General features: G+C 57.5%; 6 protein-coding genes across 6 annotated transcripts; 2 read left to right on the top strand and 4 right to left on the bottom strand.

The window, feature by feature from the left end:
• Positions 1 to 393: 393 nt before the first annotated feature.
• P884DRAFT_206312 (ubiquitin-related domain-containing protein) lies at positions 394 to 627 on the bottom strand (the record flags this gene model as incomplete). The annotated part of the gene is made up of 1 exon (XM_069438709.1): positions 394 to 627. The coding sequence occupies one exon, from the start codon at positions 625 to 627 to the stop codon at positions 394 to 396; it is 234 nt and encodes a 77-aa protein (XP_069295499.1).
• Positions 628 to 1,588: 961 nt separating this feature from the next.
• On the bottom strand, positions 1,589 to 3,606 carry P884DRAFT_206463 (uncharacterized protein; the record flags this gene model as incomplete). The annotated part of the gene is made up of 3 exons (XM_069438718.1): positions 1,589 to 3,299; positions 3,366 to 3,455; positions 3,572 to 3,606. The coding sequence occupies 3 exons, from the start codon at positions 3,604 to 3,606 to the stop codon at positions 1,589 to 1,591; spliced, it is 1,836 nt and encodes a 611-aa protein (XP_069295498.1).
• Positions 3,607 to 4,024: 418 nt separating this feature from the next.
• P884DRAFT_301706 (vacuolar ATP synthase subunit D) lies at positions 4,025 to 5,392 on the top strand (the record flags this gene model as incomplete). The annotated part of the gene is made up of 4 exons (XM_069444881.1): positions 4,025 to 4,056; positions 4,137 to 4,225; positions 4,310 to 5,202; positions 5,309 to 5,392. 4 exons carry the CDS (start codon positions 4,025 to 4,027, stop codon positions 5,390 to 5,392), a joined length of 1,098 nt encoding a protein of 365 aa, XP_069295497.1.
• Positions 5,393 to 5,549: 157 nt separating this feature from the next.
• P884DRAFT_247927 (mitochondrial 37S ribosomal protein uS15m) lies at positions 5,550 to 6,656 on the bottom strand. The gene is made up of 2 exons (XM_069440525.1): positions 6,592 to 6,656; positions 5,550 to 6,527 (listed from the first exon to the last, which is right to left on the bottom strand). The coding sequence occupies exons 1-2, from the start codon at positions 6,635 to 6,637 to the stop codon at positions 5,626 to 5,628; spliced, it is 948 nt and encodes a 315-aa protein (XP_069295496.1). The 5' UTR covers positions 6,638 to 6,656; the 3' UTR covers positions 5,550 to 5,625.
• Positions 6,657 to 7,070: 414 nt separating this feature from the next.
• On the top strand, positions 7,071 to 8,224 carry P884DRAFT_301704 (40S ribosomal protein uS2; the record flags this gene model as incomplete). Its single annotated transcript, XM_069444880.1, has 5 exons — positions 7,071 to 7,162; positions 7,230 to 7,249; positions 7,312 to 7,369; positions 7,456 to 7,904; positions 7,965 to 8,224. The coding sequence occupies 5 exons, from the start codon at positions 7,071 to 7,073 to the stop codon at positions 8,222 to 8,224; spliced, it is 879 nt and encodes a 292-aa protein (XP_069295495.1).
• A 2,881-nt stretch (positions 8,225 to 11,105) lies between these two features.
• P884DRAFT_301703 (uncharacterized protein) lies at positions 11,106 to 16,705 on the bottom strand (the record flags this gene model as incomplete). The annotated part of the gene is made up of 2 exons (XM_069444879.1): positions 11,106 to 16,143; positions 16,242 to 16,705. The coding sequence occupies 2 exons, from the start codon at positions 16,703 to 16,705 to the stop codon at positions 11,106 to 11,108; spliced, it is 5,502 nt and encodes a 1,833-aa protein (XP_069295494.1).
• Positions 16,706 to 21,442: the final 4,737 nt, after the last annotated feature.

Genomic DNA, 21,442 nt, shown 5'->3' with positions numbered 1-21,442 from the left:
GGCTAGTTGTGGCCTTCCAGCAAGAAAGCCTCGACTAGGAGAATATTGAGAGCGAAACCATTCTGGTAGTCGAACCCTCAGCAGCAGATAGTGATGTCCTTGCAAGTTTGGCTGCCACTGTAGCAGCGCATCCATTCGAGACCACAGTCCAGTCGGCCACCGCTCAGAGGATTCACCTCTGCCCGAACCACAGCCCTTCGGCATCGACCCTTGGCGCTCGAGAGCCACTGCCGCCCCGTTCTCCTTCCGACAACCAGGTCCCTTGGCGCCCACGTGAAGCACCTGCCCACGGGTGACCTCTCCATGCGTGGCCTTCCACCACCCACCACCCACCGCCCACGAAGGGACCGCGGCCTGCAGTCGTGCTGACAAGTGGTGGGAGGAACAAGTCGCTCAATCCCCCGTGTCCACCTCCAGGTCTAGCTGCACACCGTTCGAGATTCCATAGTCACCCAGCGTGATGGCGTCCTTGAATGGCCGTTCCCCCTGCCTCTTGAGCAAGATCTCGTGCGGCTCTCGCCCGATCTTCATCGCGACCATGATCTTGAACTGGCCGATCGTGTCGCTGGGGAAGGCCGGGATCTGGGCCTTGGTGCCGAGGCGGTCGTTGACCGTGACGACAATCATTTCTTCGCCAGGGTTTGTTGGTGCTGCCGCCGGCCTTTCTTTCTTAGGTTTCGGTTTCGCGTCACGATCGCGGCCGCTAGGCCGGCTATTGTTGCTGGTTCGCGGGGAGCGGTCTCTGCGGTATCTGTCCCTGTCCCGGTCCCTGTCCCTGTCTCGTTCTCTCTCCCGATCGCGGTCCCGGCTCCGGTCCCGCCTGGGTGACCTGTCGCGAGCATCCCGATCCCGATCCCGATCCCGATCCCGATCCCGATCCCGATCCCGATCCCTTCCAAAATCGCGATCACGTTCTCTGTCTCTCCTGGGTGAACGGTCCCGGTACCCGCGCTGGAGGCCCCGGTCATCGCGCCGGTCGTCGGTGTCGGCCGAGCGTTTGTCCTTCCATTTGAAGCCGCCGCTCACCTTTGGGCGTCGCGGTGGCGATCGCGAACGTGACCGCGACCGTCTGCGTGGGGAGTCTGGCATTTTGCGAATGGTGCTGGGTTGTAGAATGCACAGGTAGCCAGGCACGCTTACTCCTCCGTAGACTGGTCAGCTCTCAGTGGCAAACAGGAAACCTCGAATTGACGAGGCTTGGGTGGGGCCCCGGTCACAACGAAGCGAGCGAGGTAGTGACTCCGTAAGTGCTCGGGCGATAAGCGATAAGCGCAAGAACTAAGCACTGATTCCTCTGGGCTATCAAACTCTCATATCAACATCCGGAAGTCAAACTGGACATTCTGTAATAAGGCTATTTCTCGCTCTGCCGAGAATTGGTGCCGCGCGAAGCGAGCACCAGCCACTAGCCGCCGTTCCTGCCATTTCATCACCTGAAGCTAGAGTGCGGCACGAATACACACAACCAATCCACCCGAACGCCGTTTTCTTGCCCATCCAAACGCCAAAACCACCAGCCGGGACGCCAGAAGGTGTATCATACAGAGAAGCAAGTAAAAGAGATAAACCCAGCAGAACAGGCAACCGCTTACTCCTTGCTGGACTTCTTCTTCTTCTTCTTTGGCTTCTCCTCCTTGGCTGGCGTCTCCTCCTCGGGCTCGTGCTTGCGCTTCGAGCTCTTCGACTTGACAGGAGTCTCAGCTTGCTCCTCCTCAACCTCCTGTGTCTTGGAATCCTTCTTGCTGAGAACCTCTACTGTGCCATCCGCGTTCACCTTGATCTGGCCCTTTTCTAGCTTGCGAGTGAACTTGGAGACCGACATGCCGGCCTCCTTGGCCAGGCGCTCGTAGTCCTTCTCGGTAATCTTGGCCGGCGCCGGAGCCTCGGATTCCTTGGACTTTTGGGATTTCTCCTTCTTCTCCTTCTTCTCCTTCTTGTCCTTCTTGTCCTTCTTATCCTTCTTGTCCTTCTTACTGGGAGCGTCCTTCATTTCCACGTCGGACTTGTCCGCCACATCGAGCTCAGCCATCTCCTCATCCACCTCTTGAATGAGGGGCTTCTTAGGAGCTTGAGCTTCGGCACCGAGGCCATCGGCATCAATGTTGTATTTGCGAGCCTCCTTGATATCCCACTTGGCGGGGGCGCCGAGCGGAACGCCGTTGGGCCCGACCGCAACACCCTTCGACAGCGGCTTGCCCTCCAGCAACCGCAGGTTGTTCTCGAGCTTGGCTCGGGCCCGGATACCCAGGCTGGCGCGCGTCTCATCATCCGCGTCTTCCTCAAATTCAGCGAGCGCATCTGTACGCACACCAAGCGCAACCTTCGCAGCCAGCTGACGAGCCATCTTGCCCTTGTTCGCACCAGAAGCCTGGCCGACTAGCGAAGCATGGTAGATCAGACCGTACTTGGGCGTCGCGTGCTTGGTCTTGAGGGCACGGAAGAGAGCCTTCTCGGCGCCGAGGATCTGGATGGTAGAACCAGGGTTCTTGGCGAGGTTGATGAGAGAGCCGGCATGCGCAATGAGCCGAGCACCAACAAGAGGACCGACGAGTTCCGTCATGTTCGGGGAGATGGCCTTCATGCGGTTCTCAAGATACTCGGCAAGCTGTCTCCTGTATTCGGAGTAGCTGATGACTTGCTCAGCAAGCAGCTTGATGTTTTCAAGGTCCTCCTCGGTGATCTCAGTACCCATGCTGATATCAGCAGCGGCCTTGACGGCGGTCTCGATCTCGTGAGGCAAGATCTCAGACAGATCAGCCTTGGACGCGTTTGCACGCATGCCGAGGGCGACAATGACCTTGGCATAGGACAGGTTGTCGGGCAGAATCTTGGCCAGCTCGGGGAAGTGCCAGCCGTACCATTCCTTAACACGCATGGCATACGTGTTCAGCTCCTTGTCCAACTCGTCAAGCAGAGACACGGCGTGCACAATCATGACATCGACCTTGTCGGGGGAGAACTTGAGCTTGTGCCGCGACAGCGAGTGCGACAAACCCAGAGACATCTCCTGGAAGTTTTCTGGGAGCATGCCGGGGATGAGGTCGGGCAAGTGCTTGCGAATGGCACGGAACAAGTCGGTTGTCGACGAGTCGGAGATGGGCTTGATGTTCAACCCGGGAAGCTTGAGAATCGAGCTGCCGAGCTTGCTCTCGGCCACGGCCAGAGTGACCTTCTTCTCATCCTTGAACTCATTGAGGAGACTGGCCAGCTTCGGCGTGACCTTGCCCTCAATCACACCAGCAACTTCCTCAAGCGCTGTTGCGGCACTGTCGAACTTGGCAAACTCCTTGTACTTAATCCTGGAGGGCAGCGTTAGCACATGAAGAGACTGACAACGTGACTCGCACGCGCCAGGGTGTACTTACTCTTTAACAATCTTATCCACAGTGGAAAGACGTTCTGAGAGATTGTCGGACTCTAGCAGTTTTTTGTCGGCCGCCTTGAAAAGGCCATAGCTGAGATTTCCCAGTTAGATCAATTGGTTCCACCGATTCAGAGCAAGAATGCCATCACGGGCAGGTCGGTTCGAGACTGGCGGAGTGTCTCCTGCCATTAAACCACTTGCACTTACCCTGCGCTGGTCTCGGTGAGGATAAAGAGAGGCATGATGGCGGTTTGTCGAAAGGTGCACGAGCCGCGCTTGCTGTTGTCGGTGGAAGCGTGGGAAGGCGGCTCGACTGCGGCTGCGCTTGCACTTTGACCGAGGGCTTCACGCAGAAAAAAAGTCGAGAGCGAAGAACAATTTTTTTTACCACCAAGTTTGGAGTTGCAGGTGGGGCTCTGGAGGTCCAAGCTCTTGCCTCTGTGCCCGGGGCAGGCAAGTTTTCTTGGCACTCGGGCGGCGCTGCGCGTTCGACCGCCTTGTCGGGAGGTCGGGCGTTGCGAAACGTATGCACGGTCCACTCAATGCCGGCCAACCAAGGAACCAACGCCGTGACGCTACCCTGAGACGCCGCATCGAGAAGCTCCAACCGCTAGCGGAGCTGTCACCGTCAGCCTTTCAACACATATCCGGCAGCGCAAGATGGAGGGCCTTCTATTCAACGTCAACAATGGGTATACCTCCTTTCCAAAAGGCCATGATCAACGCCACGCATACAGATGCTAACCCGCTCTCGCTCTCTCTCCCCCCGCAGATACATCGAGGGCATTGTTCGGGGCTATCGCAACGGACTGCTCACCAGCACCAACTACACCAACATGACACAATGCGAGACCATTGATGGTAGCCAACCAACTTAACCCCACCGCCGCCCCCCCCTTCCTTCTTTCACGGCTTGGGCATTCGACCCTAACAGCTTGCCTGCAGACCTCAAACTCCAACTAGGTCCCGCGTACGGTGACTTCCTCGCATCCCTTCCACCCAACCCCTCGACGTCGAGCCTTGCGGCCAAGACAACAGACAAGCTCGTGAGCGAGTTTCGCTATGTCCGCGCCAACGCCGTCGGCTCGCTCGCCAAGTTCATGGACTACGTCACCTACGGCTACATGATCGACAACGTGGCACTGCTCATCACGGGCACCCTCCACGAGCGCGACACGCGCGAGCTGCTGGAGCGGTGCCACCCGCTGGGCTGGTTCGAGACGATGCCGGTGCTCTGCGTGGCGACCAACATCGAGGAGCTCTACAACAGCGTGCTGATCGAGACGCCCCTTGCCCCCTACTTCAAGGGCAGCCTGAGCCACCAGGATCTGGACGAACTCAACATCGAGATTGTGCGGAACACGCTGTACAAGAACTATCTGGAGGACTTTTATGAATTTGTCAACACGCACCCGGACATGGCCGGCACGCCGACCGCCGAGGTCATGTCGGAGCTGCTCGAGTTCGAGGCCGATCGCCGGGCGATCAACATCACGCTCAACTCGTTCGGGACCGAGCTTTCCAAGGCCGACCGCAAGAAGCTGTATCCCAACTTCGGACGGCTGTATCCCGAAGGCACCCTGATGCTGTCGCGCGCCGATGATTTTGAGGGCGTGCGGTTGGCGGTGGAGGGCGTGGCAGACTACAAGGCCTTCTTCGAGGCTGCCGGGTTGGGCGGTGGGCCCGGCGGGCCTGGTAACATGGCTGGCGGGACCGGCTCGGATGGCAGGAGCCTGGAGGATATGTTTTACCAAAAGGAGATGGAGATTGCAAAGAGCGCCTTTACGCGGCAGTTTACCTATGCGATCGTGTATGCGTGGGTCAAGCTGAGGGAACAGGTAAGTTGCCTTTTTTTTTTTCTCCCTTTTTCCTTTCTTTTCTTTCGGAACCCCTTCCCCCCACCCGGGGGTTGTTTGACTAGATGTCTCTGACACTGTGAATCAGGAAATCCGCAACATAACGTGGATTGCGGAGTGCATAGCTCAGAACCAAAAGGAGCGGATCAACAACTACATCAGCGTGTTCTGATGTTATTTACGGCTTGTCTTGTCGCTTAGAGAGTTGTTTTTCCTTTGGGAATGTCGAGGCATGATGTTGGCGTCTGGCGAAGGTCAAGCGGTGACGTGGGCTTGCAAAGATGTTGGAATCTTCGCGTGCTCTCTTGTCTAATCCGTCGGTAATGTACAATGGTAGAAGTTACACATCTTCTCTGGGTTTCCACAAACTCACATTTACCTATCAACCCACCCAACCCCCGAGTATTAGATCGAGATCTGGTCCTTGTACGTCGCCGGTGTCAGGCCGAGGGTCTGAACCAGATACTGCCACCGGCCGCTCCCTCTTTCCTTCCTCTCTAGATACCTCAGCAGCCTCTGCCGCTTGTGGCACAGGCGCCGCAAACTCCTCTTGTTGTTCTTGTCTTTGTGGCCCTTGGGCCCTTCCAGCGCCAGCGCCAGCGCCCTGATCTTGGCCGTCAGGATGGCGATCTGCACCTCGCTGCTCCCGGTGTCGGGCCCGGCGCGCACCGGCTTCGGCTTGGGCTCCTGGCCGGGGCCCGGTGGGGGGGCTGCGTTCTCAAGGGTGTGGTCGGTGACGTGCCGGCCGAACGTTTCGATGCACCGGCGGATGTTGGCGTGCTTCCGGTCCTTTGCGCCGGCGTTCTTGAGATCGGTGATGCGCCGCAGCGCCTCCACCGCCTTGGCGTGCTTCCGGGCGTGCTCCTCCAGTTCGGCGGCCTCCGCGGTCGGGTCCGTCGTCGCGCTCTCCGCGTTCGTCAGCGGCATCGTCACGCGCCGCGAGTACTCGATCGCCTTGTCCAGCTCCTCCTGGCTGAGGAGGTAGTTGCGGAGGTGCGGCGAGGTCGGCAGCGGGTGTTGCTCCCCGCCCGCCTCGGGGTTCTCGCGCGAGAGGGGCTCCTGGCCGGCCGAGTCGAAGGACTCGACAAAGGGCGTCGTGATGCCGTGGACGGGGTCACCGTAGGCGGCCTTGCGCTCCGCTTCGATCTCCTCGCGCCGCTTGAGGTGGGCATTCTTGCGCTGCTGCGCCTGGGCCCAGCCGTAAGGGTCCTGCTTCATGCGCTTCTTCTTCTCTTTCATCGAAAGGTTGGCGGTCTGGACCAGTGGCAGCAGGCTGGGAGCCGCGGTTGGGGCCGGACGAAGGCAAACTGCGGAGGCTACGGTTAGCTAACCGGCGACAGCTGGGGGTCCAATGGAAACGGGAAATCTCACGCGCGAGGCTTCGCAGCCCCTGCGGGGCCGGTATCCGGGGAGGCATCGCGAATATCTTTTTTTTTCGTTTGAGCTACCAATGTCTCCCCGATCTGCTCGAGAGTTCTCTTGTTCTCGCGCGAACTCGCAACTTTCTCGCTGGGCGCATGGGCCCGAAGTTTTGGGGCCGATTGGCGCTAATCCCGTTGAAGACTAGCGCGATTGCGCTTCCATGGCTCCAGGGCCCCGCTGTCGGCAAAACGACGGGTCGAAGAACCGAAGCTGGCTGACCAGCTGGTGACGGCCCGTTTGGCTTTTTTCGTCGTCAATTGCACAACCCTGGCGGGGCTCTCCACAAAATTGAATTTGTGCGCCAAAATCGCAGAAGCTCCGCCCAACTGCAGCTCGCTCGGCCCAGAAAAATATATCCCACTCGTGAACGCCCAAACCTTGACATCTTTCTCCCGTCGTCACGTCCAACGAGAGAAAGCACAGTCAAGATGGCGCCCGCTAACCTCCCCTCCATCTTCAATGCCACGAGCACCGACATCGAGCAGCTGCTCGCTGCTCAGTGCCACATCGGCTCCAAGAAGTGCGTGTTCCCGGGACTCTGGAAGATCCCTTCATGTTTGCGGCGCATATACTGACAATCGCGGTAGCCTGGGCGTCCACATGCAGCGTAATTCTCCCCGACCGCGTATTCAGCCAAAGACGAGAGATGTCTGACAGTTTTGCGTGTAGCCTACCTCTGGAAGACTCGTGCCGACGGTGTGAACATCATCAACATCGGCAAGACTTGGTACGTGGAACGGCGCCGGCGCCCCTAAACGGCCTGTCAGGAGACATGAGACGCGAAGTCGCAGAAGCTAACCTGCACGTCTGCAGGGAGAAGATCGTCCTCGCGGCCCGCATCATTGCCGCCATTGACAACCCGAGCGATGTCTGCGTCATCTCTGCTCGTCCCTACGGCCAGCGTGCCGTCCTCAAGTTCGCCGCCCACACCGGCGCCCAGGCCATCGCTGGCCGCTTCACCCCCGGCTCCTTCACCAACTACATCACCCGTTCGTTCAAGGAGCCCCGTCTGATCGTCGTCACCGACCCCCGCACCGACGCCCAAGCCATCAAGGAGGCCTCCTACGTCAACATCCCGGTCATTGCCCTCTGCGACACCGACTCGCCCACCGAGTTCGTCGACGTTGCCATCCCCACCAACAACAAGGGCCGTCACGCCATCGGCCTGATCTGGTGGATGCTGGCCCGTGAGGTCCTCCGCCTGCGCGGCACCATCTACAACCGCGAGACCCCCTGGGATGTGATGCCCGATCTCTACTTCTGTATGTTCCCTCATGTCGTATGCTTCCAGATGAAGCCGCAAGGCTGACCAGTTCTTTTAGACCGCGACCCTGAGGCCGAGGCCGAGGAGAAGGTCGAGGAGGAGAAGCTCCCCGGTGTTGATGAGGAGGGCCCCGTCGCCATTGAGTCCGGCTTCGCGGCGGGTGCCGGTGACTGGGAGGCTGCCCCTGCTGGCTTCCCTGCTGCCGCTACTGGCGAGTGGAGCGAGGCCGCGCCTGCCACCTGGGAGTCCGGTGCCGGCGCCGGTGCCGCTCCCGCCACCACCGAGTGGGCCGACGCTCCCAAGGAGTCCGGCTGGTAGACAGGAGATGGCGTACAATAAAAAGAGCAGTTTTCGGGGTCAGGCGTAACGGCGCGGATATAAACGGGCTTTGTCTCTCTTCCGGCCCATTTCCACTCGCATTGGCTTTCTTCTCGTCTCAACTCGGACAGCGGTGCAAGGTACCGTCCCTTTGGCCAGAGGTAACACATGACCGCACTAATGAGGGAAAGATACCCTCTCTGGCCTTTGCCGGAGAGGGGGAATGCCCTGTGGGGTCATGAGGGGTGGACTTAATCGTTATCCCGCCTCGCCATAGGAATACTACTTGGCCATGTTTCGGGTTCGTGGGAAGTGTGCGGATTTCTCATAGGAGTCGTTCCGGAACGACGAATCTGACTCTGATCTCTGCCGTCATTGTGCGATTGCTTGGTGAGTGAGTGAGCGAGTGAGCGAGTGAGCGAGTGAGCGGAGTGGTTCCAGCTCCTTAGATTTTAGCAGGCAGTGTACGATCCAGCCATCGCTGGAAGAGCGTAGGCATATATGTGTATCGAGGTGTTGTAGACGAACTCTCTGATAGCCTGATTGCACACCTTTTTTACGCGTAGTAATGCTATCATAGAGGTGACGTCTTAATTCCCGTTACGCACGCCCCAGTATCGGAGGCTGCGGCTTGTCCTACCCTGGGAGATTCGTAGACCTGCGAGGCGGGAGAGGGTCACTCTGTACCAGTCCTGTTCATGCTTTCAGTGTCGCCAAGAATGGCTGGGACATAGCATAAGTGAGGATCTGGGAGAACATGATGGTAACAAATGACCTGGATGAGCTGTGTTCCCAGCAACAGTACCAATATCTTGGACCGAGCTTCTTGCACGTTAAATGGCCGCGGGTTAGTGGAATGGACGGCGCCCCCTTTTTCTGTCCTGTCCCTTCTCCCTTTTCCCTCTCTACCTTCCTGTCTAACCAGGCGGCTACCCTTATTGCATGACAGGGTTTCGATGGGAACCGGGAAGATGTATTCTCTTCTAGCTGGCTGCGACGAGGGGAATGTGAACCTTGGAGGAATAGCTCTCTATGGATTCGTGTTGTGAGTTCACCTCATGGGTAACAATGGGATTGATACGTGTCCAAGCGTGCTATAAACGGTTGACTGTGTTGAAGCTTGGATTGTAGGCTGCGATGCCGTGACGTGCTCGTGATCGGCAGGTTATTTGAACGGGGGGAAGGAAATGCAGTATGTGATACCGAAGTGAGAAAACAGGGGGGGAGAGCAGAAGGGAGAAGGGAGTAAGAAACAGAAGGTCTAATTAGTTAGGGGATGGACTTGCACTTGTTGCTTAATATTTTCGAAAGAAGATTCAAGTGTTTCCAGATATTGCACATGTGGAATATGAGAGGAAAGTCTCAAGTGTGGGAAACAGAGTTTTTATAACTCTGGTCAATGAAGCCTAGGGCAAAAGCTACGTATTGCTTGCCAAAGACTGAAGATCTGCGGTCTGAGACTGTTCTGGGCAAATAGAGAGTTCAGATAAAAAGAAACCATCCGGGCAAGATGATACTGCCCTTCCTGGATGCCCAATGCAGTTGCAGGTCGCGGCGAGTCCGACACACATCTACAAAAATACATTCCGAAGGCCGTATGCCTACGTCAGTGCACTAACAGTGGTTGCTTCATACCTGAAGTCCAGACGACGCGGAATATTCCTGAAGCTGTTTTAATGCAGAACGGAAGGGTTATCGACAGAGAACCGCTGATCATGACCACCAATCCCATCCCCCTTGCCCAGAGACTTTCTCAACACGTTGTGCACACAAGATTATCACAACACCGGGAATTGGAAGGAATGGGACTGAACTTGAAGTATCTTCAATCGCTACCCACAGCATCCCCCACCCCGCTTCTCTTAGATAGCTGTAGAGGAACACCTTCCCTTTATTCACAGCTGCTCACCCTCTTCCTCCTATTCACAAGGTATCTCCCACACATTCACACACATCCATGTATCCCACATATCTCCTAGAAGACACACCCCTCCCTCATCTCCAAGCACGCTGACCCAGACGCCCCAGGCCAGAAAAATGAGATAAGGGGAACAACACAACATCCTCTCCTTCCAAAAACGCGCCATAAAAAATCAGGCAGACCACACACAACGACCAACCCAGCAGCCCACCTCTAACCTGGTGAGATAGAGCCCCAAAAACGTCAATAAAAACGAAGTTACCCCCATCCAAATATCCACCAGACTCAAATGCATTCCACCTCTGAAAAACTCCTTTGCACCATTTCCGGAAAGAACCGGATTCCCAAGCCTTTCAGAACCGCGAATAGTATATCATATAACCCAAAAAAAAAAAAAAACAGTAACAAGTCGAGGGCAAAACCTCTCTCTGACATAGTCAAAAGGAAATTGTCTCGTAGAGGGACAGACAGGTTATGAGATTTGAAAGGATAAAAGATAGGCCCCGCCCTTGGTCGGTGGATGAGGCCAATTTAGGATTAAAAAGAATACGATGAGCATAGAGATGTATTGGTCGAAAAAGGATCGGAACGAGGGCCTGGAACTCGGTATCCCTTGACATCCCTTGGTATCATTGACATTGAAACGCGGAAGGATGCAGATAAAGGAAACTGTGGAACACGGCGGGAAAGATGTTGGTGGTATATGCATGTTGTGCGTGAGCAAATCGGTTCGTCTAGATCGATGGCGATTGATGATGATGGTGGTGCTGGTGACGGTGATGGTGGTGGTGGTGAGTTAATGATGATGATGATGATGATGATTATGGCAGTGCGCGCCGTATATTGCCGCGATCCTGGGGCTTTCCTTTCGAACTCCCGGTAGTTGTCTTGTTTCGTCATCCCCTCGCCCCTTTTTCTCATCGTCGTAAGTATTTTCAGAGTGATGAAGCCTTATTAGTATTACTCCAACGCCTCACCCAGCCTCCGGATCTCCTCGTCGCCCAGAGCGCCCATCCATAGGCACCGCTCCGTGATGCCCTCGACCGGCTGGAAGTTGTAGAGCATACTAGCCTCGAGCAGCCTCAGTAAGGTCTTGACGACGGCCGCAGCGGTCCGGCACCGCTCAAAGTTGACCAGCGGCGGCGTGGTCGGCGAGCTCGCAATCTCGCTCGGCTTCTGGGCGTTGAAAAGCAAGTCGTGGGTGTAGATGCCCACAAAGGGGATGCAGCCCATCTCGGCGACGGAGGCCCCGCCGCCCTCCATCTCGGCGCGCATGTTGTAAAAGTTCCTCGTCGGCGACATGAGCGTCTCCAGTTCGTGCAGCGTGCGCCGGTCGCTCGCGGGGACCATGGCCCACGTCTTGGCGAGGCGCGCGACCTCGTTGCTGGTCAGCGCGATGGTGATCTGGCTCATGGTGGCAAAGTTGCGGTACCGGCGGCAGTGGGCCGCGATGTGGATGAGCTTGACGATGCAGCGCGCGCGCTCCTCGGCGTCCTGCGTCAGCACAATCTCCGAGATGGCCCACTTGACCATGAGGTTGAAGCGCGCAATCACCACCTCGACGCCGCGGGCGTCCGTATCGCGCAGGAAGGACACCCAGCTGCGCACGTGTACGCCGTTCTGTTCGGCGTTCTTCCACCGCATGTCGATCAGCTCCTTCCAGTCGATCTCGTTGAGCGCGTCCTTCTCGACAAGGGTGAACTGCTGCGCAAGGACGTCGCTGTCGAAGGCGAGGATGAAGGGCAGATGGACCGTGTACTTGTTATGCGCTGGCCCTCTACGGGGTTCTGCCACAGGGTCTGGCATGTCGAGCGTCGGGGCGTTGCGGAGCGCCTCTCTGGTGCCCGTCGGATCTCTGGGCGAAAACGGAGATTGCAGGTCCGGCGGGGCGGTGGCGGTCGGCGTAGCGTCAGGTGTGGGCGGCAGTGGCTTCTCCCAGACCTGACGGTCATGGAGCGTCGGGGCATGGGAATCTTCCGGGGACGAGCGGGGAGCTTGCGTCCGCGTGGGCGGCGGAGAGGGCGGCGTCCTAGCGCTGGGAGGGCCCTCGGCGAGAGGATGAGCTGGCAGCGTGGACATGGCAACCCCCATGGCGTTCGGTGAGACTCCGCCATCTCCGGCATCTTGGAGAATAAGTGACTCTCCGGACAGCTCCGACGAGATGACGCTTTCGCTATCGCTATCAACGTCGAGGAACGAATGCTCGACACTGCACCGCTTCCGCTCGGCAGTGGGCGCGGTGTCGCCCTCTTGGACGAGGTCCAAGCTGTCCGTCTTCTTGATAAACTCATAGGAAGGATGCTGAGAGTCGCGAGGGCTGCGGTCTTCCGGCGTCGCCGGGTCATCTTCCGGGCCCTTAAGGACGGATCGGTCTGTCCACTCCCGAGTTGCCGTCCGCCCGCTGCGGCCGTCGTCGGTAAGGTCGCGATCCAGCAACGGTATGGACGAATACGACGCCCGAGAGTCGTCCGACAGGAACGACTGCATACCATGGCGCCCCTCGGCGTTGGCAGCACTTAAGAGGCCGCTCTGGTGAGTCATAGTGGGTGATGAGGCGGACGAGGATGACGGGTGCTCTTCGCCTGCAACCCGGATCTCTCCATGTTCTGGCCTCTCGTCGTGGGTTGCGTTATCCTCCTCGGCACCGGCACCAGCAACGTTCGACTCGGGCGCGACATCGATCTCTGCCGGCGGCGGCGTCAGGTCCATCGAGAGCTTGAGCCCGGGCTTCTTCGCCGGGAACTTGCCCTCCAGCTTCAACAGCGCAGACTCGACCCCGCCGTCATCGTCCAAGTCGTCGGGGATCATGGCGAGCTTCTGCGCTTCCGCCTCGAACGATGGCCGCATGATCGGTTTGGACGAGTGGGTGCTGAACAAGGAAAACTTTTGCTGTTTCGGATTCCTCTCGGCGAGGGCGCCGAGCGAGAAGGTCCCGGCATGCCCGGGGGAGCAATCGCTCGCAACCACATCAACATAACCACTCGAATCCGCATCCGCGCTGCGAAAGTAGGAGCTGCGGATTGACTCGCTGTAAGTTGTCAGGGAGTTGACGGACCGCGATCTTCTGAGAGCAGCGGATTGTTCCAGCTCGCCGACGTGAGCGACGGCGCGGAGGTCACCGCCAGGCCTCCTCCTAAGGACCCGAAGGGGCTCGGGAGCCATGGCTGGAGTGAAGTCGTCGGTCGACTGGCCCGACACGGTGGTGGCATCAAAGCTGCGAACGGTCGGGAGGTGGAAACTAGCGCTGGTGAAAGATGCGCGGCGGCCCTGTCTCTCCGAGCGATATGGGGTGAAGGACAGACGCGATGGCACCCCCACATCTTCCTTCCCACAATCGACGGATCGTGCCCTGAGCGCCTCGTCCCAGCCATCGAACGAAGGGCGGCTCTGGTCTTGGGAGGGACGTGGATGGCCTCCCAGAGTATCCATATCCGGGATGAAGGGAGGCAGCTCGCTGGCCGACAGTGGTTGATGGTGCATATGCTGGCCAAGGACGCACGAGGAGTTTCCGGGCATTCCCGGCGGGCGGCCCGGCGGCGTGTTTGGGGGTGTCGGGTCTGCCAAGTTCGGGTGGAAAGGTTCGGAGAACGCCTCCACGGACGGGGTGGCTGCTGGTAAGGCCCCAGCCATAGCAGGGTAGTTGCTAGGTAGCGAGGTGTCGTCGACGATGACGATGGACTTGCTGCCAGCGGTGATGCCCATGTCGCTCGTGGGCCGGGTGAGCACAAAGTCGCTGGAGAGGGGGGGCATGGGGGAGCTGTGCGGACCGGGGCCCGAAGAATCCTCCGTACTGTTCTGCGGATGCGCTTCGGGGGGAGGAGGGGCGGGCTGCTCCGACTGTTCCGACCGAGCCTGTGAATCTTCTCGGATCGCCTTCCTGAAGTCCTCGGCAACCTCGGCGCCGAGCAGGTCGATCCGCACCGGCGGACGGCCGCGGTTCTGGCGGCCGGACGCCTGCGGTACAATCGGGGTGCCGGGAAGCCTGTTCGTGGTGGCACCCCTGGGCCCGATCGGAGAAATGTTGATGAAGGTGCCCTGAGCTGGCGATAGATGCTGGCCCTTTGTGCTCAAAACCCGCCGCACGCTGCCCAGAAGCTTCTTCATCCCCTGTCCCGACATGGCCGATGGACCCGCGCCGTCCTTGGGCATTTGGGCCGCGTTCAGTTGAAATATCGTGGTCTGCCTGCCATCGGGGCCTTGCGGATGGACTTCGACGAGGGACTTGGAGGGCGGCAGAAACTCGCCACGCACCAAGCTGCCGGCATAGGGGAGTGCCAAGAGGAACTCGGCATTCTTGTAGAGCCCTCTCTCCATTGTGGTCGGATCTTCCCGCAATGAGTCGCTAAGGCTGGCGTTCCGCTTGTGGGATTGCTGCTCCCGCGCGCGCTTGCCGACGAGGGCGCGCGGGGTGGTAGCAACGAGATCGGAATTGTGCAAGGGGCCGGGCCTGACCGGATGTGCGGTCGGGCAGGCAGCGCCCGGGCGCACGGCTCGGGCGCTCTTGGTCGGAAAGGAGCACGAGACCGCGTCCACGCTGGTGACGCTGGCTGGGGAGGTGGCACCGTTCCTCTCCATGTCCTCATTATCGGCCGGGTTTTCCGGTGTGGCCGGGCGGTCTCCGGCGACGACGGCGTCGATATTCCCGGCGATTGCCACGCCGCCATAGGCACCCGCGTGACTGCGTGGGCCGACGGGGAACATCAAATCGTCCATCTGGGGAGGCTGTGTGTTGTTCTCCAACCAGACTGTCGAATCCAACCGCTGCGAATCGCGGACGCCTGCCGTTCCTCCGGGCGAAACCCGAACCTCGGGCCCCAACGAGATGTCAAACTCTGGACCGTCCCAGAACTGCGCGCAGACTCTCCGCCAGCACTTCTTGAGCTCGGCCAGAATCTTGAGCGGTACCTTGGGCGTCTGTGGATCTCGCAGGACGTCGCCGACGAGTTCGTTCAATAGGGTGCAGAAGGAGGCGCGGAGGTCGTAGTCGACGAAAAAGTCGTCGATGAAGTAGTTGAGGATCCAATGGCGCAGGGCGACAAAGGTGCGAACCCTCACCACCTGGCCGACCTCGTCGACCCTGCTCAACGCCCAGCGAAGTCGTGCAAAGAGCATGCGGAGAAGGTCGGACGGTTCGAGAAAGGAGCGGTACGTGAGAAAGAAGTCGGATAGCAGTTCGTAGTCGACAAAGCTGGGGGAGGTGATCTCAGCGACAAGGCGGGGAGGGGTGGCTGCCGTCACGGAGCCGGAAGCCGAGTACCGGACGATGGTGCGGTCATCGCAGGTGGGTTTGAAGGTCAGGGAGTCGAACATGGAGGGCTCGATAACTAGGCGGGGCGACATATAGCTGGCTCGCAGCTGAGTGGGGGGAGTGCGAGCGGAGGAGCCGTGGCTGGGAGGGTAGGAGGGACTGGGGAAAGGGGTGGGCATCCCCGACGTGCGAAAGCTCGGCTTCGCGGAGTTGCTCGACGTCCCGTCGAGGGGGGTGAGACGGAGAAAGGATGTGCTGCTTGAGCGGGCCTCCTCGGTCGGGGCGTACGAGGAGCCTCGAATATACGACGTCCCGTGTATGCTGAACCTGGGCGTGCCTATCCTCCACGAGGGAATAGCCACCTCCAGTACCGGGGGTCGGCTCAAGTCCATCGTCTCATCGACGGTCCTCGGCCTCTCTTCGTCGCCCGGCTGTGTGATGACGACCTTGAACCCCCCCGACTCGGATTCTCGTGCGACGCTCGTGTCTGGGATTGTGGAATCGGACATGGCACGGCGGTGCCTTTGACGGATCCTGACCTGCTTCTCGCCGGGGTTTCCAGATGTGATGCTCGGGGATGACGATGGGGGATGGGATGGAGTCCAATCGCGGAGGGGCAAGGGGGAGGGGGCGTCAAGGTCCAGGCGTTGTTCCGGAGCTATGGCCTCCAGTCCGGCGGTGCTGGGCGGCGTCATTGGGAAGACAAAAGGTGGCTGAGGGTACCGCTGGTGCGCGGGGCGCACAGTCGGCCTGGAGAGAGACGTCAGCGCCGCTTCGGCCGAGAAACCAGATGTGCGCTGGGGAGGGGGAGGCGGTTTGCAGCTGCCGCAAGCACATGCTTGCCCTACCTCAGGTATATGCGGCCATTATTTCCAACGTTCGCGACGGCAAACTGCCTGCCTTCGCGGCCGGCCGAGCCACCGTCCGGTGTGATATCCCACTTGTCCTCATCCTGGCTCCCCTTCCTCGCGCGCCGCGCGCCAATGATCTCCTCGTGCGACGCGCGCTCGGTCAGAGGCAAGAGTGGCTTCGCTTGCGAGCCAGTCGATGCCCACGGGTTCGTCGTCTTTGCCCGCCCGGGGCCTGCTGTACTGTGCCCCCCAGCAGTCTTTGCTCGCTTGAGCCCGTTGCCAGGTCTCGGTGGTCGTTTGACTAGGACCCGCTCTGGTGGTGATGGTGGTGGTGGTGGTGGTGCTGCTGCTGCTAGACCCCAAAAAGAAACTCCCTCTGTTGGCGATGACGGCATCGACTCGAGCGGCTGCGGTGCCGGCGGAGTCGCGCCGGTCGATGACACAAATAGCTCAGCGCCCATCGCGCGAATTCCGACCTGTGTCGCACGTCCCAGGGAGCTGACTACTCTCACGCGTTCCTCCTGCTCCTGCTACACCTGCTGCCGTGGGCGAAGGGGTCTGGGAATCGGAAACATGAGCGTCAACACCGGCGCATTGGTGCCATTGTCTCTCGTTTCAAGATGTATTCAGTGGCAAAAAGTACTTCCGTTAAGGATTTTTTTTTGGTTTGTTTTTTTTTTTTTTTTTTTTTTTTTTTTGGCGGGGGTAGCCCAGCGCGATGATTATCTTTGCAGATTGCCGCCAGCATCGACTGCAATAACGGAAGTAGGGGATGATGAGTGCTGTCTATGAGAGTGTCCCGCGCTGGGGGTTGAGAGAGAGAGCTAGACAAGAGAGCGCTTGAGCGTGCAGCGGTCTGTCGTCTTTCGAATCGCGTTTACCCAGACCGGCACGGGAAAGCAGAGAGGGGAGACGGCCGGGAAGACGAGGGCAAGAGGAGCGGAAGTGGTCGGGATGAGTAGTCACACATACAACGGTTCGGCGCCATAAAGTGGTCGCAAACACGCCAGAAGCAAATAAAAGGGAAGGAAAAAGGGAGAGCAGGGATATGGTGTTGTTGGTGGTTCGCCGGTCATCAGAGCGAACCGAGACACCGGGTTTGCTAGTGCAGAGTTGCAGAGTCGAATCTGAGAACGGAGCGGTCGAGTGCAGCTCTCGAGACGGGAGAGCGGCCATTTGATCGACGGGTGGGGAAGCTGGCAAGCAGAGGGCTCTCTTGCTGTTTCTGCTCCCACCCCACTTAGCGCACGGAACAGGCAGCTACCCCTGCCAATACAGTTGCAGGGATTCGGAGAGTGGGGTACATACACTAGTGTAATCCATACACTGTCCTCCACCGCGGAATTACACCAAGGGGCCGCGAGCCAGGCACCGCAGAATCCACTCATGCCAGATCGCAGGCGAGCGAGATCAGACGAACCGAGTCCTTGTGTACCCTCGAAGTCCTTGGCTAGCGAGCAAGCGAACAAAATGTCTTGCATCAGGACTCGCATAGTGTAATCCTTACTAAAACTACACTACAGCACAGCCGGCCAACGGATCAGATCAGGTGATAGCGGCCACTGTCTAGGGTAGTGTGCTGCTGAACAGGGCCAAAACTGCAATGCACGTGTGATGAATGTTCTGCACGCAGAGCAGTGCTAGCGTAGCTTAGCCGTACCGCATTATCCTACTGGAGTAACAAGGCGTGATGAGATTTCTTGGCGGCGCATGGATTGAACGCGTAAATCTGCAATCAAAGGATCAAAGATCTTGACTCGTGGCTACGGAGTACTTACCTGGTAATACTCCGTAGTGTCATATTGTTATAAGGTGAGTATGTACACTACGGTGTCGGCTTTGTTACTCGGAATTACGCGAAAAGTACGGTACGTGCAGTTTGAGCAACCTCGAAGAAGTGCAATTACCCTTGGGTGCCTGGTAATGGATACGCAATGCTACAGTTTTGCACTGGGGGACCACGTCAGGTCTGTCCACATTCGCATGCCCAAATGGGGCTTGATATCTTCACGATGCGCTACTGTGTACGGAATACTTGATCTAGTGCACAGGCATAATTGCCACTGCCAAGCGGACAAATGATGCTCATAAGCATCTGATCAGTGTAAAGCTCATGCATGAACTTTTTTGCTTGTTACCATTTCGCCATCCACTAACTCCGTACTCCGTACTGGTTCCCTATACTACTACCGGTAAGCCCGCATGACCCGTCGACTTCGTCAATCTCTGTCCACGCGCTCGGGTCTCGTCAAGTCGGAAACCAGCGACTGCCGTAATTAGAGTCCTGCGGCACTAACTAGTGTAGTGTACGGATTATTCTTCAGCGGCCTGGGCCTCGAGTGGGTCTTTTACTGCGCGGTGGAGCCCTGCTCCTGGTTAGTGGCTTTCCCGGAACAACTTCCGGTCTCGCTTGGCTTCTCTCTTCATTTCCCAGTTGACCGGGTCCGAAGGACTCGAAGGAGTGCCAAGCAGGCGGACAGTGCCACTTCACCTGTAACTAAAGTACTAATCCGTAGAGTACGATGTATGGATCAACTGGTACGGATTGTATATGAAGTACCTACACTACTGGTAGTGTAGTGTCGCCGTTGTTATGGAGGTGGCATTCTTGGACAGCGTCGCTAGAGAGGTACGAGGTTGCCTTAGCCATGAGCCGCCTACTCAACGTCGATGCCGACATTCTGGAGCCGACGGTGGCATCCCATGGCGGTGCTTGGAAGGTCCCTCCGTGCTGGAACCTGGCTTCTAGTGCGGTGGAGACAACCAACATTTCGGGCATGGCTGGCTCGAGACCCGACCACCTGGGGAGCCGGCGTGGTCCAGCATCGAGCGAACCCCACGCCACCCGTTCCTCTGGTGTTAATTTCTGATCAGCGCGTGGTGTATGTAAGCAGTAGTATACACTGTATATACGAGGTAAGTACGTACAGAGGATGTACGGAGTACGGATCCGTACATCGTATTATGAAGCATGGCGTGAGTGGTATATACGGAATGGTACTACGTATACCACAGTATATTGTTCTTTCGCCTAAACTCTACGTTGCCCGACAATGGCATAGCAAGGCTGACATGTGTGCATTGCAAGTCTACACTAGAAATACGCCAATGTAGGTAGCGTAGGATGAACGCACGACATGTGTATGTATCTACACCTACTCCAGGATTCTGAATCCTAGCGCGGTACTTGCCGCTAGTGGCTTTTTTGGCGCAGGGCCCACGTACCACGCTAGGATTCAGAATCCTGGAGGAGGTGTACTGTGTAGTATACACACACACACACACCCCGCGGACATATGAGGTTGAAAATGGAAAGCAACGGCTCGCAAGGAGCCGGAAGATGGATACATGCATGTAGGCTGCAGGTTTGCAGGTATGTCGCTATGTAGTGTGCAGAAAGGCAGTGAAGACGCAATGACGGAGGCTCTATCCCACGTGGGGGTTTCATGCTCGCAGTAGTGAACGCTCGCTATCGTCATTTGCTGCCTATTGTTCTCCTTCGATCGAGTAAGGCATAATCCGTACAGCAAGTCACATATGCACGTAATCCATACCTACACTACCTACGGTAGGTATGTACGGATTACACTCACATCCAAAACCAGGTCGCTGACAAGCGGGATGGTATCCGACCTACGAAGTAAGTTCCGCGCCCCTTTTCTCCCATTTTATATGTCTACGTACCTTAAGTATGTATTTATGATATACTATACGGAGTACCTGCCACGTTCGCATGGGTTTGCGGCCAGCAACAGAGCCTGGCCTGGACAGATCCATCAAACTGCCGACTCTTCAGCAAAAAATCCACCGAATGGCGATCGACGAGTCGGCTTGGCAGATTGCCGCCTATAATCCGTACTTCGTTACTTTTCCCGCCGAGCTTCAAAACATGAATTGGACTTACGATGATTTCCCTTTCTCGGTTGGTGGCGTCTCCGAAAGAGAAGGAGTGAGAGAGAGCGTGTGATGCCCCAGGCCATCAAGGTTCCCCGGTCCTTCTTGCGTTGGCAATGCCCCCCCTTTCTTCCCTTTTCTTCGTGGGGGCACCCTTCAAACACCGCAAAATGCACAAAAGCGTCCAAAACACGGCAACTCAAATGAACCACGAGCGTTAGACGTCGTGCACCAGGGGCACCCCACCCTGGTTCCTGTGCGCCCAATACAACCCAACTGCGCAACCTGAGACCCGGATCTTCCTCCTTCCCTCTCCTTCAACCCCTTAACATAATAACTACACAGTCAGCTGTTCTTTTTGCTCGTAGTGCAAAAAGGGCAACCGAGCATTCCAGGAACAAGTAAGAGATCGCAACTTGGCACCTCGATTTCGTCATAACGACCCTCTTGCAATTCCAGGAACCGGACTGCAGCGCCACTCCCGCTTTCGGGTTCGTGTCGAGGGTACGGAGTACACTAAGTGTACTTGTATGTACTCTGTAAGGTCGCCTTGTCGATCTTTTCACCCACATTTCCACGTGTCCAAGCCGACGACTTAGCGGCATTTACCACTTTAGGAAAGGGGGGCAGATCTGGCAGCGTCGTCGTTGTGGTGATCGACGGGTTACTCCAACACGCGTGTACACTACACTACACTAGTTAATCCGTACTCCGTACATACATCGCATACAGACGCACTAGTATCCATACGGCAGTTCACCAGGTGTCTCGCCTCAAAGTCCACGGGGCGTGATGGCCCAGCTCGGTGGATGATCTGCAGCTAGCGTCGGCCTTCGGCTCACCAGAGCCTCTCTCCCCCTTCGCCCACGAGGCTACACTACACTATTCCGCATTTCCGTTCTGCAAATCAGCATGCGTCATCAACAAGAAAGCACTGTAGTTTGGACTGGTTGGAGGGCGATGCTTTCAATTCTCTAGTGTAGGCCTAGTGTAGGCCAGTCGCGAGACGGCAGCCGGACAGCGATCGGCATAGACATGACGCTTACCAAGCAGTGACGCAGCGAGCATGTGATGATTCGGTCCTGCGGGCATGTGCAGAAGCGAGGCTTGGTCCTAGTCGTCAATAAAGAAACTGAACGTGGATGACCCCAAGATGCTCGCTTCCAGCGTGCTGCTTATTCAAAGGTTGGGGGAAGTGAAGACAACAACAACAACAAAAAAAAAAAAAAAAAAAAAAAAGAGGAAGGGAAAGACGAAATAAAAAAATAAAGTAAAAGAAGCTTACTGTCAGTCATGGAGTAGTG

Source organism: Thermothelomyces heterothallicus (assembly GCF_042370625.1).
Source record: "Thermothelomyces heterothallicus CBS 202.75 unplaced genomic scaffold P884_scaffold_21, whole genome shotgun sequence".
Taxonomy (NCBI): Eukaryota; Fungi; Ascomycota; class Sordariomycetes; order Sordariales; family Chaetomiaceae; genus Thermothelomyces; species Thermothelomyces heterothallicus.
This window is presented reverse-complemented; position numbering and strand designations above follow the sequence as displayed.

Coding starts and splice junctions, on each gene's coding strand:
- P884DRAFT_247927 (XM_069440525.1), bottom strand. CDS start 6,637: ATGCCTCCCCGGATACCGGCCCCGCAGGGGCTGCGAAGCCTCGCGC. Junction 6,528..6,591: donor GGGGCTGCGAAGCCTCGCGC/GTGAGATTTCCC, acceptor TAGCCTCCGCAG/TTTGCCTTCGTCCGGCCCCA.